Source organism: Mustela nigripes, chromosome 2 (assembly GCF_022355385.1).
Source record: "Mustela nigripes isolate SB6536 chromosome 2, MUSNIG.SB6536, whole genome shotgun sequence".
NCBI classification, from domain to species: Eukaryota; Metazoa; Chordata; class Mammalia; order Carnivora; family Mustelidae; genus Mustela; species Mustela nigripes.
In genome coordinates, this window is record NC_081558.1 from 154,255,446 (window position 1) to 154,270,845 (window position 15,400).

Consider the following 15,400-nt stretch of genomic DNA (forward strand, 5'->3'; position numbering starts at 1 on the left):
CATTTCATTCCAATGTGAGGGCTCACCAGTGTTCTCAGTGACTCAGAGTGCATTCCTTTCCTCACTCAACCAAGAACATGATAACTCTAATCTGTTCTTTCTTCATCACTGTCATGGAGTAGGTGCAGTTCTGTGCGAACATCTTCTGGCCTCTACCCATGAATACTTTTTCCCCAGCCATCCCTCTCCCACCACTCATTTTCTAAATTGCAGTAACTGAAACTATCAGGAAAAGTGAGGGCACTCCAATAGGACTTTCTTACCTTCTCTCTTTCTTCCTGGGTTCTTCTTTGAAGAGCTTCCCTAGCCTTCTTGATAGGGTTGGAACCTCATTTATGAAAACCTGACCTGTCTGGAAGGATGACTTAACAATAGAATCCTTTTGTTTGACTCCATCTGACTTGTCTCTTGATACTTAAAAAGGAGGCATTTGAATTAAAAACAAATAAAACTACAAACATTAATGATGACAACAACAAAAGTAGGTAGAACTTTTCCCTTTCTTGAAGACTGTCTACTAGAAAGTGAGACTTTGCCATGGGCTCAAAGAAGTAACCATCATTCTCAAAGCAGAACGACACTTTCCCTCCCCAGGTGCCTGTTCTGCCTTCTGCGGAACAAAACTCATGGCTTTATGTAAAAGGGGGAAGACTGAAGGAAAATATTATTTACAAAGGGAAGTTAAAAATGCATAATTTTAATTGTTTCAAAATATCTGTTACACATTCTTTTCTTGAGTCAGAAATTATCTACCTTTCCATTGCTAGTCAACCTTCTGTCTTTTTAGAAGAATCATTTTTTCAGAGAATTCTTTTGAGATCTCTTTAATTATTTTAAATTCTGTTACAGTCCTGCTTTAGCACGTAAACTCTCCTTCATACCACTGTTGCATTTGTTTGTAGGATCATGTGATACATTTCTGCATTTCCACTAAACTGGATGCTTCATAAGAGAAAAGATCTTTAGATTTTTTTGCTACTTAATATATCACCAGAACCTTGGACAGGGCCTGGGATATGTAAATACTGTAAAACCACATTATACTCTGCCTCATAAATAATGAGAATTAACATATAATGGAATTGGCTATTACTTCCTGTCCCATGTTCAGCCCTTTTGCATATTGGAGGTATGGGGATGGGCTGGAGGCTAAAGTGCTCACTTTCTAAGGAAGGATGTGGTGGAGTGAGGTTAGAGGGTTAAATGGCAGGCAGTTTTGTCTTAGGAAGACTAGGGCATGTCCCAGTATGTTATGGCCAAGTATTCTTTTTTTTTTTTTTAAAGATTTTTATTTATTTATTTGACAGAGAGAGATCACAAGTAGACAGAGAGGCAGGCAGAGAGAGAGAAAGGAAGGGAAGCAGGCTCCCTGCCAAGCAGAGAGGCCGATGCGGGACTCGATCCCAGGACCCTGAGATCATGACCTGAGCTGAAGGCAGCGGCTTAACCCACTGAGCCACCCAGGCGCCCCTCTTTTTTTTTTTTTTAATTTGTTTTTTATTTATTTTCAGCATAACAGTATTCATTATTTTTTCACCACATCCAGTGCTCCATGCAATCTGTGCCCTCTATAATACCCACCACCAGGTACCCCAACCTCCGATCCCCCCGCCCATTCAAACCCCTCAGAGTCCATACACTCTCATGGTTGACCTCCCCTTCCAATTTCCCCCAACTCCCTTCTCCTCTCTAACTCCCCTTGTCCTCCATGCTATTTGTTATGTTCCACACATAAGTGAAACCATATGATAATTGACTCTCTCTGCTTGACTTATTTCACTCAGCACAATCTCTTCCAGTCCCGTCCATGTTGCTACAAAAGTTGGGTATTCATCCTTTCTGATGGATGGCCAAGTATTCTTAAATCAAGGCAATCAGTAGCCAAGCTTTATTTTGGTCTGCCACCAGGTGGCGCTAAACCACAGCTAGCCCAAGAATATATCTGGATCCAGCAATAGGACCTCTGGAATTCCTGAGGAGCTAGACAATTTAGTAACCCAGCCATTTATTAACCTTATAATAATGCAAACATGCATTTTATATGATCTAATTGCTTCATTTCCACTTAACACGTCATATGGGGATTTCTCTGTACTTACTGAATTGATGAAGGACTACATGAAACCTATGTATATTCATTAAGGGTGGAAGGACAGGGTAGGGTTGATTGCGAGGCAAACGTATTTGTTAAAGCAATGATGCCTTAAAGTGTCTCATTTTAAAGATCTGTTCAGAGGTCTTTTCAGTTTATCCTGTGAAGTTATCTCTATTCTGAGAATTAAATAAATTCAAATATTTGCTTAATGGCTACAGAATACAATGCAATGAAAAATTTTTGGTGGAATATTAAGTCCATGAAATGGATGTTTTATGCCCATGAGGGTGGACTTTCAAACATAAAATCAATAGTAAAATCAATAATCTATGATTAATAAAATCAATAATCTAATAATGGTAATAACAGCAGCTAACATTACTTGCTAGGTTGATTATCTGTCAGAGGTTGTAATGGGCATTTTGACATATATTACTTTATTGGATTCTTATAACAACCTGTAAGGTAAGAATTATATTCCTTTTTTTTTTTTTAAAGATTTTATTTATTTGAGAGAGAGAGAGCGCAGGCGCATGCCCTTGTGTGAGCAGGGAATGGGCACAGGGAGAGGGAGAAGCAACCACCCCATGGAGCAGGGAGCCCTAAGCAGATCTCAGGCTCCAACAGGGGCTCAATCTCAGGACCCTGGCATCATGGCCCAGGCTGAGGGCAGATGATTAACTGACTGATCCACCCTGGTGTCCCTATATTCCATTTTTATAAAGGTTATATAGTCAAGGACTAGATAGGTTAAATGACTTCCCAAAAGTTATTTAAAAACATATGTAACAGAGTTGACATTAAGCAAACCTTTTATCATTTAGAATTTCAAATGCCAAACCTGTGTTTTATATTTGCCTTATTTGATTCTAGATTTCAAGAAAGATACATTACAGAGAGCTGCCAAAATTTCCAGGACAAGAAAAAGTGTACTGGGCACCTGGGTGGCTCAGTGGGTTAAGCTGCTGCCTTCGGGTCAGGTCATGATCTCAGGGTCCTGGGATTGAGTCCCGCATCGGGCTCTCTGCTCAGTAGGGAGCCTGCTTCCTCCTCTCTCTCTCTACCTGCCTCTCTGCCACTTGTGATCTCTCTCTGTCAAATAAATAAATAAAATCTTAAAAAAAAAAAAAAAGAGGACGCCTGGGTGGCTCAGTTGGTTGGGCAGCTGCCTTCGGCTCAGGTCATGATCCCAGCGTCCTGGGATCGAGTCCCACATCGGGCTCCTTGCTCAGCAGGGAGCCTGCTTCTCCCTCTGCCTCTGCCTGCCATTCTGTCTGCCTGTGCTCGCTCTCTCCCCCTCTCTCTCTCTGATAAAGAAATAAAAAATCTTTAAAAAAAAAGTGTACTATTCCATAGTTTTCACATGTACTTTGGAAAGAGCTGGCTATTTAAAAAACTATAATAGAATCATAGTAAGAACCATATATGTAGGCATATAAAATCTACCTAAGGGTAGGTCTCTTAGTCTAGGTTCCCCTGGAGGTTTATCCTGAGACAAAGGTTTATGTAGGGTTAGTTTAGTTAGGAAGTAATTTCAGGGAGCAGGGCTAACTGGTGAAGGAATGAAAAAAGAGAAGGAGGAAAAGCCATTCAAGGATGTAGTCATTGTCTTTTGGCCACTGCTGATCATGCCAGGGCCTTCTGAGGAACCTGAGGGACTAAGTACTGGCCCCCTTGGAGAATGCAAGGCAGTAGGCTTATCCATTGGCTCCCATCCTGCATGGGTCAAGAGTGGGCCCTAAGTGTGGACATCCCTGTGCTTCCAGGTTACACACATCAGTCCCACCAGATTTCTGCCCATGTCCCAGGCAGCAGTGTCCTGAGTAGGGAGAGGTACTTGGTGTAGGCCATAGTGAAGGAACTTTCTGTCAGATTCTATCTGTGAGAAGCTGATCTGAGCCTGAGGCAGAGGCTGGAATAGAGGTGGGGCTGAGAAGGTCTGAAATGTTGCACTAAGAAGGGTCTAATACTTTTCCATTAGGATTCCATGGTAGTAATATGTGGATTTGGGTAATAAAGATTAGATATATATGGATTTTCTAAAATGATATTAAAGCTATGAACCAACTTACTGGAATTAAATATCTTTCAGGCCATCTAATATTTTCTTCATTGTGTTACCATAGAAACACAGCATGGATCACTGTTTTTAATTTGAGTCCCAATTTTTATGGGTTATTACTAATTTTATTATTAATAGCACATAAAATCCAGGTATTATTTAATCTTTCAAGTGCACTAACTATAAAATTTAATATTAATTTTTAAGGGGTGGTGGTCTTCACTCAGTTGTGTAAGTATCTTTTAGGGAAGAGTGTTCATTAACAGATTCAGAAGACAGGCTAAAATCTGAACAAACAATTCTTTAGTACTAAAAAGTAGCAAAAATAGGACCAGTTCCAAACTGCCAATGGGGTTGCTCATTCAAATAGAGGTATTAGGGTATAGTGGAAAGAATACTGCCCTTATAGTCAGAAAGGTTGGGTTTTGTCATTTGGGTTTTATTACTTAAGAACTGTATGTTTTTGGCCAAGAAGTTTAAAGGTTCTCTAAATCTTAGTTTTATTCATCTGGATAAATGAGGGGAAAACTATCTATTTCACAGGGTTGTTGACAGGATTTAAATGAAACTCTGCATGTTAAAGCAGATAGCAAGGTCCCAGCACATAACAAATATGCATAAACATGGAATGAACTTAAATATGAAATGTACATGTGACACTGGCTCTGATCCACATGCTGATCAGGTATGTTACCATACTGGAGGCCATCTTTTTACAATTTCTGGTTCTTTTCATGGCTCGTTTCTTCATACTTTTTTGACTATTAGCCAAGATGTTACCTCTTTAGAAGGATAATCTCTGCTGGCTCTGCTCAAGAAAGACCTCACCTTTTTCGAAGTAGAAATTCATGAATTTCTCTAACCTCCTTCTAGAAAGGCAAGAACCTTAGAACACTTTAACTCTGAAGACAATGTTGGCAAGCAACAGAAATTGATGGTGGTTAATTAAAGCAAGAAATGTCCAGGATGTTGGGTAGCTTATGGAAAAGACAGGAAGTCTAAAGAGTCAGAAAACAAGCAGCAACTAAAGGAGGCCAAGTCACCAGAATGATATCGTATGAGCAGCCCAGAGACAACCACTGCTGGTACCAAGTACTGGATGCCACACCTGGCCTCTGTTCAGTGGACAGTAGAATGAATTCTTCTTTATCCTTTCCTTATTCTTATCCTTTTCTTATCCCTGAATTTTTGCAACATCTGCTCAAGATTTAAAATCCAGAGGTGAGCCTCTCCAGTTGGCTGAACTTTGTGTTATGTGAGTACACTGTAGTTGCTAGGAGTTCAGGAAGCATTTTTGGCTTCTATGCTGGAAGGTAGACTTTGGTTCCCAGTGAGAATAAAACTGGGGGATTCTCAAACACCGAGAGAGAGTCTTGAGGCTTAGCAGTAAAAAAATACTTAGCAATCCTCCCCAGAGTCTGCTCCTTCAAATGCCCAACATCTAATAATATCTTTCTCCCTTATATTTACAGTTTTAGAATATATAATGTGTGTATCTTCTCATGACTGTAAAATCACTCAATTCTACTTCAGGAGATAATCCAAAGTCTTATTACTATTATTTAATATTATTGTTTAAAGGTTTTATTTGAGAGAGAGAGAGAGAGAGCGCACATGAATTGGGGGAGGGACAGAAGGAGAGGAAAAAGCAGACTTTCCACTGAGCAGGGAGCCGGATGTGGGGCTCAATCTCAGGACTCTGGGATCATGACCTAAGCAAAGGGAGATGCCCAAACAACTGAGCCACCCAGGTGCCTCCAAAGTCTTATTATTATTATTATTTATGGTTCCCAGATTTAAGTCCAGTGGTGATGTCCATTCTTCTTTCTGGTTGTTCTTAAAAGAACAATCTTGTCTTGAGATTCTCGTCTTGAGATTCCTCAGTCTGTGGACTGACTATAAAATTACCTGCTACCATCACACCCTAAATAAAACAAGAAGAGGAAAAAAACAGGAAGTTAGTTGAAAGTGTAAATATGTAAATGACACAGCAAGAAAAGAGACAGAGATAGAGGATACAGACATTATTTCTGAAACTATTTATTAGGCCATAGTTATGTCAACTCTGCATCTTTAAGAGGTAACATTCTTTTAGCACATTCTTAGAAAGTACTTGAGTTTCAGTCCAGGCCTTGAGTCCAGAATTTTGGGATTTAGGTATCTTATCTTCTTTCTTTAAGGAATGTAGTACCCTTAAAATTATTTGACTACCCCAATCTTCTTCATACTGCTTTTACCGTTCTCTGAGAGTGGCATCCAGGTTTCTCAAAGCTTTGCCTTCAGTGCGCACTTAATGAAATGATCATCTGATTTTTTTTCTTAATCTTTCAATGTAGTGAATAACATTAATTTTCACATGTTAAACCAATCTTCCTGAAATAAATCCAATTGGTGTGATGAATTGATTACCCTTTTTATATATCACTGAACTTGATTTGCTAATATTCATTTGCATGATATTAATTTTCATCTCTACGTGATGAAAATTGGCCTAGCTTCCTTTCTTCCATTATCTTTGTCAGTATTTGGTAATAAATATAATTCTAGCACCACAAAATGAATTGAAGAGAGATTCCTTCTTTTCTGTATTGTCAAGTAATTTGCAAAAGATGGATTTTTTTTGTTTCCTGAACATTTGGTGAAACTTCCTTATAAAATTGTCTTGATCTGTAGTTTTATCTATAAGAAGATTTTAAATTATTGCTTTAATTACCTTAATTATATGGGAATATTCTGTTTATTTTTGAGCAAGTATTTATAAGTTATGTTTCTTTAGGCATTTGTCCTTTTATTCTAAGTTTTCAAATTTATCAGCTTAAAATTGTTCATTTTCCTCCCTATCTTTTTAATCTCTATAACATCTGTAGTGATGTATCCTTTTAAATTATGATTTTATTTGAGATATCACTCTTTCCATCTCTCATTTTAAATTTTAGAAAAGATGGTCGGCAAAGGACTCACTTCAGGTGACATGTGAGAAAAAACCCACAGGAAGTGAATGGAGAGCTAAGCAAGACCTAGGGAAAGAATAATTTTGTTTTGTTTCCAAGGCAAACATGTTCCTGTTTGTTCAAGGAACATTGAGGTCATTGTAGTGAGACCTGATTAAATGAGGGGAAAGGAGAAGAAGCAATTAGACAACGAAGGGACTAGATCAAGTTGGGCCTTGTGGTAAGCAGAATAATGGCCCCCACCCTGCAAAGATGCCCACTTCTTAATTCCTAGAACCTGAAAATATGTTCCCTTACTTGGCAAAAGGGATTTAAGGTTGCAAATAAAATTAAGGTTGCCCTTCAACTGACCTAGAGATAAAGAGATTGTCCCAGATTATCCAGATGGGCGCTGTGATCACAAGGCTCCTTAAATGTGGAAGAAAAGGTAGGGGAGAGAGTCAGAGAAACAGCAATGCGAGAAGGATGTGGCCTGATATTGGTGACTTTGAAGATGGAGGAAGGGGGCCATAAGCCCAGGAGAGTAGGTGGATTCTAGAAGTTGGAGAGGGTAAGGAAAAGGATTCTCCAGAAAGAAACAGCACTGCAGCCATCTTAATCTTATCCCAGTGAGACCCATTTTGGACTTCTGACCTCAGAAAGATAAGATAAAAAGTTTTTGTTGTTTTACACCACTAGATTTGCAGTGATTTGTTATAGCAGCAATAGAAATCTAACACAAGTGCTGTAGTTTATAGTAAAGACTTCTACTTTCACTGTGAATGAGGCAGGAAGTCATTAGGCAGAAGAGTGATCTGATCTGATTCAATAGATGCTATGTTGAGAATAGACTGTGGAAGAATTCCTTCCTCCATGTAGCTTTTGGATTGAATTTCTATTTTATTGAAGTCTCATCAATTTTTTTAGGATTAAACAAATATAATTTCACATTTCTCTTTTAAGTCAAGGTCTCCACTCTGTTTTCCTGCCAGAAATAAAAGTTTGAACTGTACTTCAACTTCTATGGAAAACTTCTATGGAAAACTCAGAGTTTGAACCAACCAAAATAAGTGATTACCAGTACCAATATTGAAACTCAAGTGAGAGGTTCAAAGAGATTAGATTAGATTACTGGTAAGGAGACTTTGAAGAATATTTGAAAATTATTTTCCTTGCATTATAAGAAAGAGAATACAAAGAATTGAGGTGACATAAAATGCTTCTTATGCTATTTCCCTTTTCAAGTCCTAAACATCATAGTGGCAATATTTTAGATTTGCCATTAGAATGAATTCCGAGCATTTTGTCCCGATGGGTCCTGCTCAGAAAGTAACTTTGTCTGAAAATAAATGTGTTCATAATAAAAGAATTTCAAGGAAAAGAACCAATTTTTCCTCGAATGGATGGAGATGTGAAATTTTGCTTCAGCAATATTCACAGTGGTGATAGGGATTAGACTATGGTGACCAGGATGGAAATGCTCCTTACCTTTGTGTAAATCCTATCTTGCCCGCTCTACCAGAGGAGGGGGCAGAAACCGCCCAAACAATCAGGTTTGGTCAGAAAGTCTAAACTGTCAGTATATCTAGGTTATAAACTGATCCAACATTTGAGAAGGTGGTTTTAAAATATTAAATGGTTTGGGGCGCCTGGGTGGCTCAGTGGGTTAAAGCCTCTGCCTTCAGCTCAGGTCATGATCTCAGGGTCCTGGGATCGAGCCCCACGTCGGGCTCTCTGCTCAGCAGGAGCCTGCTTCCTCCTCTCTCTCTGCTTGCTTCTCTGCCTACTTGTGACTCTCTGTCAAATAAATAAACAAAATCTTAAAAAAAAATTAAATGGTTTCTTTATATCTTAACAGAATAAACAGTTATTGACTTGTTAATTATTCTAATAATTCCATTATCATCTTCCCCATTCCTTTATTGTTATTTATTTATTATTGGAGAGAGAAAATGACCATGTGCGAGTTGGGGGCGGTGGTGCAGAAGGAGAGAGTCTCAAGCAGACGCCATGCTGAGCATGAAGCCCTAGGCAGGGCACGCTCTCAGGACTCTGAAATCATGACCTGAGCTGAAACTAAGAGTCTGATGCTAAACCCATGAGACAGAGCCACCCTGGATCCTCTATTGTTATTATAGAGTTTTAATTGCTTTTTTACAAAGGAAAAAGGGGAATTCCTTTCAAGTTTCACTTCTGTAAAGGCCAAGCTCTACTCTAGGTTATATATAATCCTAAGCAGCTTGGTTATAATGGTTACAGAATAAGTTACTGACTCAAACAAGGACCAAGAAGTATTTTCTTTTTCTTTCTTTCTTCCTTCCTTTCTTTCTTTTTTTAGGATTTTATTTATTCATTTGACAGAGTGAGCGAGCATAGGATGGGGGGAGTGGCAGGCAGAGGGAGAAGCGGGCTTCCGGCTGAGCAGGGATCCTAATGTGGGGCTCCATCCCAGTACTGAGCTGAAGGCAGACGCTTATCCTACTGAGCCACCCAGGCGCCCCCTCAAAAGTATTTTCTAACTCTAAGATTCTTATTCTTATATTCTAATAAAATATTGAATAGACAAACATCCTCAAAAACTTAAGTTCAATTAACTTTTAATTATGTATGTAAAGGAGAGAGATAGGTACTATTAATAATTTAAAAGTTGCTAATTAAAAATAATTTATAATTGGCTTTGGAAAGCCTTATAATTCCCTCTGTTTTTCTTTCTTAATTGTTTTTCTCCTAAGCTAATATTAAAATTAATTTTCCATTCTTGAATGCAGAATAGCTGACTGTAGAGAGATGATCCAGCATTTTGATGGGTGGAGAATAGAAGCTGGTCTAGGATTAACATTTGGATTGGGATAATCCATATTTAGAGATTTAGAAATTGACCATATTCTCATTTCACTAATGTTTTCAAGCCAAGATTATTATTACACCATATCAGAGCATTTCACCCTGTGGTTCCTGATCCCAGATATTTCCCCCTCCATTTCTTCCTTGGTCAGAGAGACCAACTATAACATGCTTAGAAGTGGGGGTGGCACCAACATGGCCAAAATTGTATGGGCTACTTATGTGGGGGTAGGGAGGATGTGGTGGTGGTGGGATGGAGGGGGGATACATTTTGGGGTGACAATGGTAGTATTTCCCCCAGACAGCTTTAAGACACTATGGTTTATATAAATTCCTTCAGATGTTGGTCTGTAAAGAGATAAAAGGGAAAGACTTCATGGTGTGGTAGGAAACAACTATAGGATGAATGTCAGAAGAACCTGGTTTTAGTTTTGCCTTGGTATTTGCAATCCCTTGATCTTTTAGAGACTCAGTGTCTTAATATGCGAAGAGGGGGTAATAATACCTGCCTGACCTACCCCCTGGATTGCTGTGAAGATCAGAAGAAATAATATATGTGAAAACATTTTGAAGTTTATAAAGTATTATGCAAATGTAAGATGTTGTCTGTTGCTTTAGAACTTAGAATACTTAAGAGATTTAAAGAAATCCTACTGTGGTCATAAAGCAGATTAGGATGAAAGAACTGGCGGAACTCATCATTACTAATAACGAATTTATTTGAAATAATGCTAGTGGTATTATCTGTGTAAATTAAAAAGCAATGTTTTTCTCTGTTTCCTGTGAGAGTGTCCTTTTGGAATGCTCTGTGAACTGCACTTTGAGTTTTCAGTACTCCCAACTGGCTTCCTGTGAGTCCACCGTCTACCATCTGCCCTGAGCTTCTGGGCCGCCAGATTGCTGCCTGAAATCGGATTATTCCCACTCTTCCTTCAGAAGCTACATTTCTTTTTCTATGAAAAGGGCTACTCCTCCTATAACTCACCAGCTCCTGCTGGTAGAATGTAGAAGTAACTTATGGTGACACAGAGGCAGGAGAGCGAGCTCACTTTCTCTCATTCATGACCTTGAGGATATATCCCATGTACAACTGTAAGTTTTTTAAAGTGTGGGCGTCATATTTTATACTTTATGTTTAACCTTCAAGTTAACCATGTCTTACACAGTTAGATACTTAGTAAATACTTGAATAGATGTGCTAAGAAATATATCAGGCAACTTGCTTTATCAGAGTTTTTCATCCTAGGTTATTAGGTTATTTATTTAATTAAAGAATGAATATTCTATCTCAATATTTAAACTTGGGGGGGGGCGCCTGGGTGGCTCAGTGGGTTAAGCTGCTGCCTTCGGCTCAGGTCATGATCTCAGGGTGCTGGGATCGAGTCCCGCATCAGGCTCTCTGCTCAGCAGGGAGTCTGCTTCCTCCTCTCTCTCTCTGCCTGCCTCTCTGCCTACTTGTGATCTCTCTCTGTCAAATAAATAAATAAAAATCTTAAAAAAAATATTTAAACCTGGGGTTATAGTGAAGTGAAGACCTGTTCTGAGTAGCACCTGCCATCTGACAGCTTCCTTACTTTTCTCTTTATATTACTCTTAAGCAAGTGCCTGGGTGGCTCAGTCAGTTAATGACTGCCTTTGGCTCAGGTCATGATCCCAGGGTCCTGGGATTGAGCCCTGTATTGGGCTCCCTGATCAGCAGGGGGTCTGCTTCTCCCTCTGCCCCTCCCCCCTACTTGTGACCTCTCTCTCTCAAATAAATAAAACCTTTTAAAAACATATTTTATCTTACTCCTGCCCTATTTGGGACCGGGCTTGAATGTGGTAAAATGTACAGGACAAAACAAGGAATTTAACTGGATGGAGAAAGAAAATCTAGTTCTTGCTGTGGAATTTAAAAGAATGAGAAGGAGCCCAGTGATGAAATCACAGCTGAAATGTAAAATTTCTGTTATTAATGTCAATCTCTCTCTCTCTCTATATATATATAAATGTCAATGTATATGTCATACACACACACACACACACATATATATATTTTGGCCATTAGAGGTCTGGCAAGGGATTCTAACAAATTGGAAGTTGTGAACAAAGTTGAAGCATCTTCAATTCATAGTCAAACTATATCTTTTCAGGATATTGATATTAAAGGTGATTGGCATTTCTTAATGTGTTCTCTCTCTTACATAAAATTATAACATCACCAATTTCCATAAAAGGGTGCATCTATAATTCCACCATCTTGACACTGTTTATTTTTAAACTTATCTTCCAGTTTTTGTCCAACGTATGGATGTTTTACATATTTGCCTTTCTCCTGTGCATACTATTTTAATTCTTAATTTCCCTGGGAGTATTATATTTGCCAGATGGGGGTTCAAAATTTCCGAGTGGCCCCAAGAATCTTAATCTCTGCTGTGTAGAAATTGACCAGAATGGCTTGACATTCCCCATGGAAGGTACCTCCAAAAATTTTAGAAGGTTCCCATCGGAGGCTGAAGCAGAAAGTGACCATGGGCTGTTAAGACACCAGCGATCCAATGGAAAAGGAATGAAGTTTAGTTTTTATAAAAGAGAAGGTAGATATTTAAGTAAAATAGTTTCAAATGCCAAGAAGGTCTCCCTTTCCATCCAATCAGAACAAACAGGAAACCAAAAATAAAAACCCAAAGTAACAATGACCATAATAAAATCAACCCCTCACTAGTTAACGAAGCGTTTAAATTAGTTTAAGAAAGCCAAAACGTTTAAAGTGGAGTATTTTAAATATTAGAAGTTGAGATAAGTTTTACTAAAGGGGCAAGAGACGATGGTAGGGTCTTTGACAGAAACGGGAAATGAGAAGCACGGTACAGCCCTTAGGCTCTTTTAAGGAAAAAAGGGTAGTGGGTGTGGGGAGAAAAGAAAAGAAAAGAAAACAAAACTAAACACTATGGAATAGAACAAACCTCATCAATTCTTAATTTTGCCAGAATCAGATTTTTGCCAGATTATGTAGGTGACAGAAGAGAGGAAATGGACACATAGAAATCATCTGAAAACAGAAAAAAGTCTTGCTCAACGAAGGTTGTGGCAAGTCCTTCCTAGCGGACTCTGGGGATCAAGACTGACACCCCTGTCTGCGGAGTAGTTCACCGCAGGGGTGGGACTTGCCTGCAAGCCAGGAGGGCGTCCTCTGGACGGTCCCCAGCGGCGCTCCCAGCGGCGTGCGGGGGAGTGGGCGGCACCGCGCACAGGTGGCCGCGGCAGCGCCAGCTGCGCGCCGCGCTCGCTCCGCGGGTGGGCCGCCAGGCGTCGCGCTGGAGCCGCGGTTGCCCGGGAGACCGAGCGGGGAGAGTGGGCGGCGCGGAGCCGAGTGGAGCCGGGCTGCTGCCGGACTAGCTGGGCGGGGGTGGGGGGGGGGGGGGGGGAGTGGCTCCCCCGGCGGCGCGACGGGCCGTCGGGTCCTGGGGCAGCGCTAGGTGGCCGCGGCGCTGCGGGACGAGGCCCGCGAGCCCGGGACGCGCCTGGTCGCAGCTCAGCGTCTGCGGAGCGGGGCAAGGCGCGGGAGCTGCACTTGTCTCGGCTGCGCGTCCCACGGTGCCGGCCCGGCCGGTCGGACCCGGCTGCCCCAAGAGCGCCGAGAGCCCGGCCCGCGTCTCCGCCTTCGCGACGAGGACCCGGGCGGGCGCTGAGCGCGCTTCCCGCGGCCCCGGAATGACTTCTCCGGGCTCTCCGCTGGCGCCTCTGCTGCTCCTCTCTCTGCACGGTGAGTAGCCTGAGCCCTCTGCTCCCGCTGGGGCCGGGCTGGGCCGGCGGGCCCTGGGTGACCTGTGCCAGGTCCTGCGAACCCAACTTTGCCAGGGGCCATATTCGTTGCTGTCGGCCGGGGCTCACGCGCCCACCCTCACCGCTGCTGTCCCGCCTGCGCCCCCGTCCCCCCTCCCCCTCCGAGCTTCTCAGGTGTCCCAGATCCTAGAGGTAACTGCGCCCGCTTCTCGGTTTCCGCGGATCCCGGACCTGCTTCTGACCCCGCTGTGCTTTTCAGATTACCACTCCCGCACTTACTGGGTCCGGGAAGAAATACTCTTTGGAATCAGTTTCCGTTATCCGGCGTCTCCGGGAAAAACAGAGGTGCCTTTAAAATAAACGAGAAAACTTTAAATTGTAGCTTTATCCTAACCTTTAACAAGCATATGCAGGTTTGACTGAAAATGTGATCTTTACTTTAAAAATAACTGTACAGTGTGCTACACTGTGTTCGAAAACAATATAGTTTTTGTACTCTAGCTTCTTCCCCAAAGCATTTAAATTGGTTTACAGAAATACAGAGTGTAACAGTATTAGAACAAAAAGACTAAATGTGTGCTTAATTTTTAAATGTTTTTTTTAAAACTATTTCATTTTCTATTCTCTATTTAATCTTTTTTACATTTTATTGTCTATGAATAGTCATCATATTGAACTCTGATTTTTCATCTTATACTGTGCTTTTTTCTTTTGTGAGTGCACTGTCCTTGCAATGTTTTCTGTCCCATTTAATTAATGAGATTTATTGAGATTTATTCTGAAGGTTTTATTTAAAGAGCAGGTTCAGTGATTTATGAAATATTGTGGTTAAACTTGTTTGTTTCTGGAGGTACCAACATGTTTCCCATAGTTTTGCGGCCTTATTTGAACTGATAATATACCCATGGATCTTGAAATAACTTCATTTTAGTCGACTTAAATTGTTCAAATTTATTTAGTAGGGGAGAAAGGAATACAAAATTTTGTATACTTTTTCCATAAATGCCAGTGAAGGAAATCATCAGAATTGCAGGTAACTTTATTGGAGTTCAGTAGGTATATTTTTGGTGATGATGTGTAGACAATAATTCAGTGACATGAATATGTGCTTCCAAATTAATTTTGTCTGGTTGCCCATTTGAAGTGGCTGGCATTTTTCTCTGTCCTACTTCTTTCAAGTGTGAAATAATTAGCGTAAATGAGCTTTTTGTACAATTTCTTGGATATAACTGAAAAATGGTATAAATATTATTATAAGAGATGCTGCAATTTTGGTAAAAATAATTTGTTCTTAACCTTCATCTATTATAATAAATGCTGCTCTTTTTGTAAATAGCATTTGTATATAGTCTGTTTTTGAATTATTAGGCAGTACTTTTCAAGAGTTGATGTAATTTGCAGAAGCAGCCTTACAAGGTCATCTGATTTGTTTCCTTTCCTTCAGCAGAACTATTCCTCAGCTTTCCTAGGGTGTTTTTAAAGACGTCCAAGGACAACTCAGCCTTCATGATAATCTGTTTTGTAGAAGTACTTTTCACCCTCAGAAATGAACAATAATGTTCATTTGTTCAACATACATTTACTGAGCTGCCTTCTGAATTTGGCTGTCTGGTGGGGAGGGATGGTGGGGGACAAAGATGCATAAGAGATTGCAGCCTGTAAGGAGTCTGCGGTTTTAAAACAGGCTGTAAGCATATAAAATGA

At 40.4% G+C, this 15,400-nt stretch overlaps 1 protein-coding gene across 2 annotated transcripts in view; it reads left to right on the forward strand.

The window, feature by feature from the left end:
• The first annotated feature begins 13,358 nt into the window (after positions 1–13,358).
• IGSF11 (immunoglobulin superfamily member 11) overlaps positions 13,359–15,400 on the forward strand; it is a 134,362-nt gene continuing 132,320 nt past the window's right edge. For both annotated transcript variants that reach the window (XM_059391905.1, XM_059391907.1), the window contains exon 1: positions 13,359–13,676. In XM_059391905.1, the coding sequence (XP_059247888.1) occupies positions 13,625–13,676 (52 nt within the window). In that variant the 5' untranslated portion in view covers positions 13,359–13,624. The remainder of the gene's footprint in view (positions 13,677–15,400) is intronic.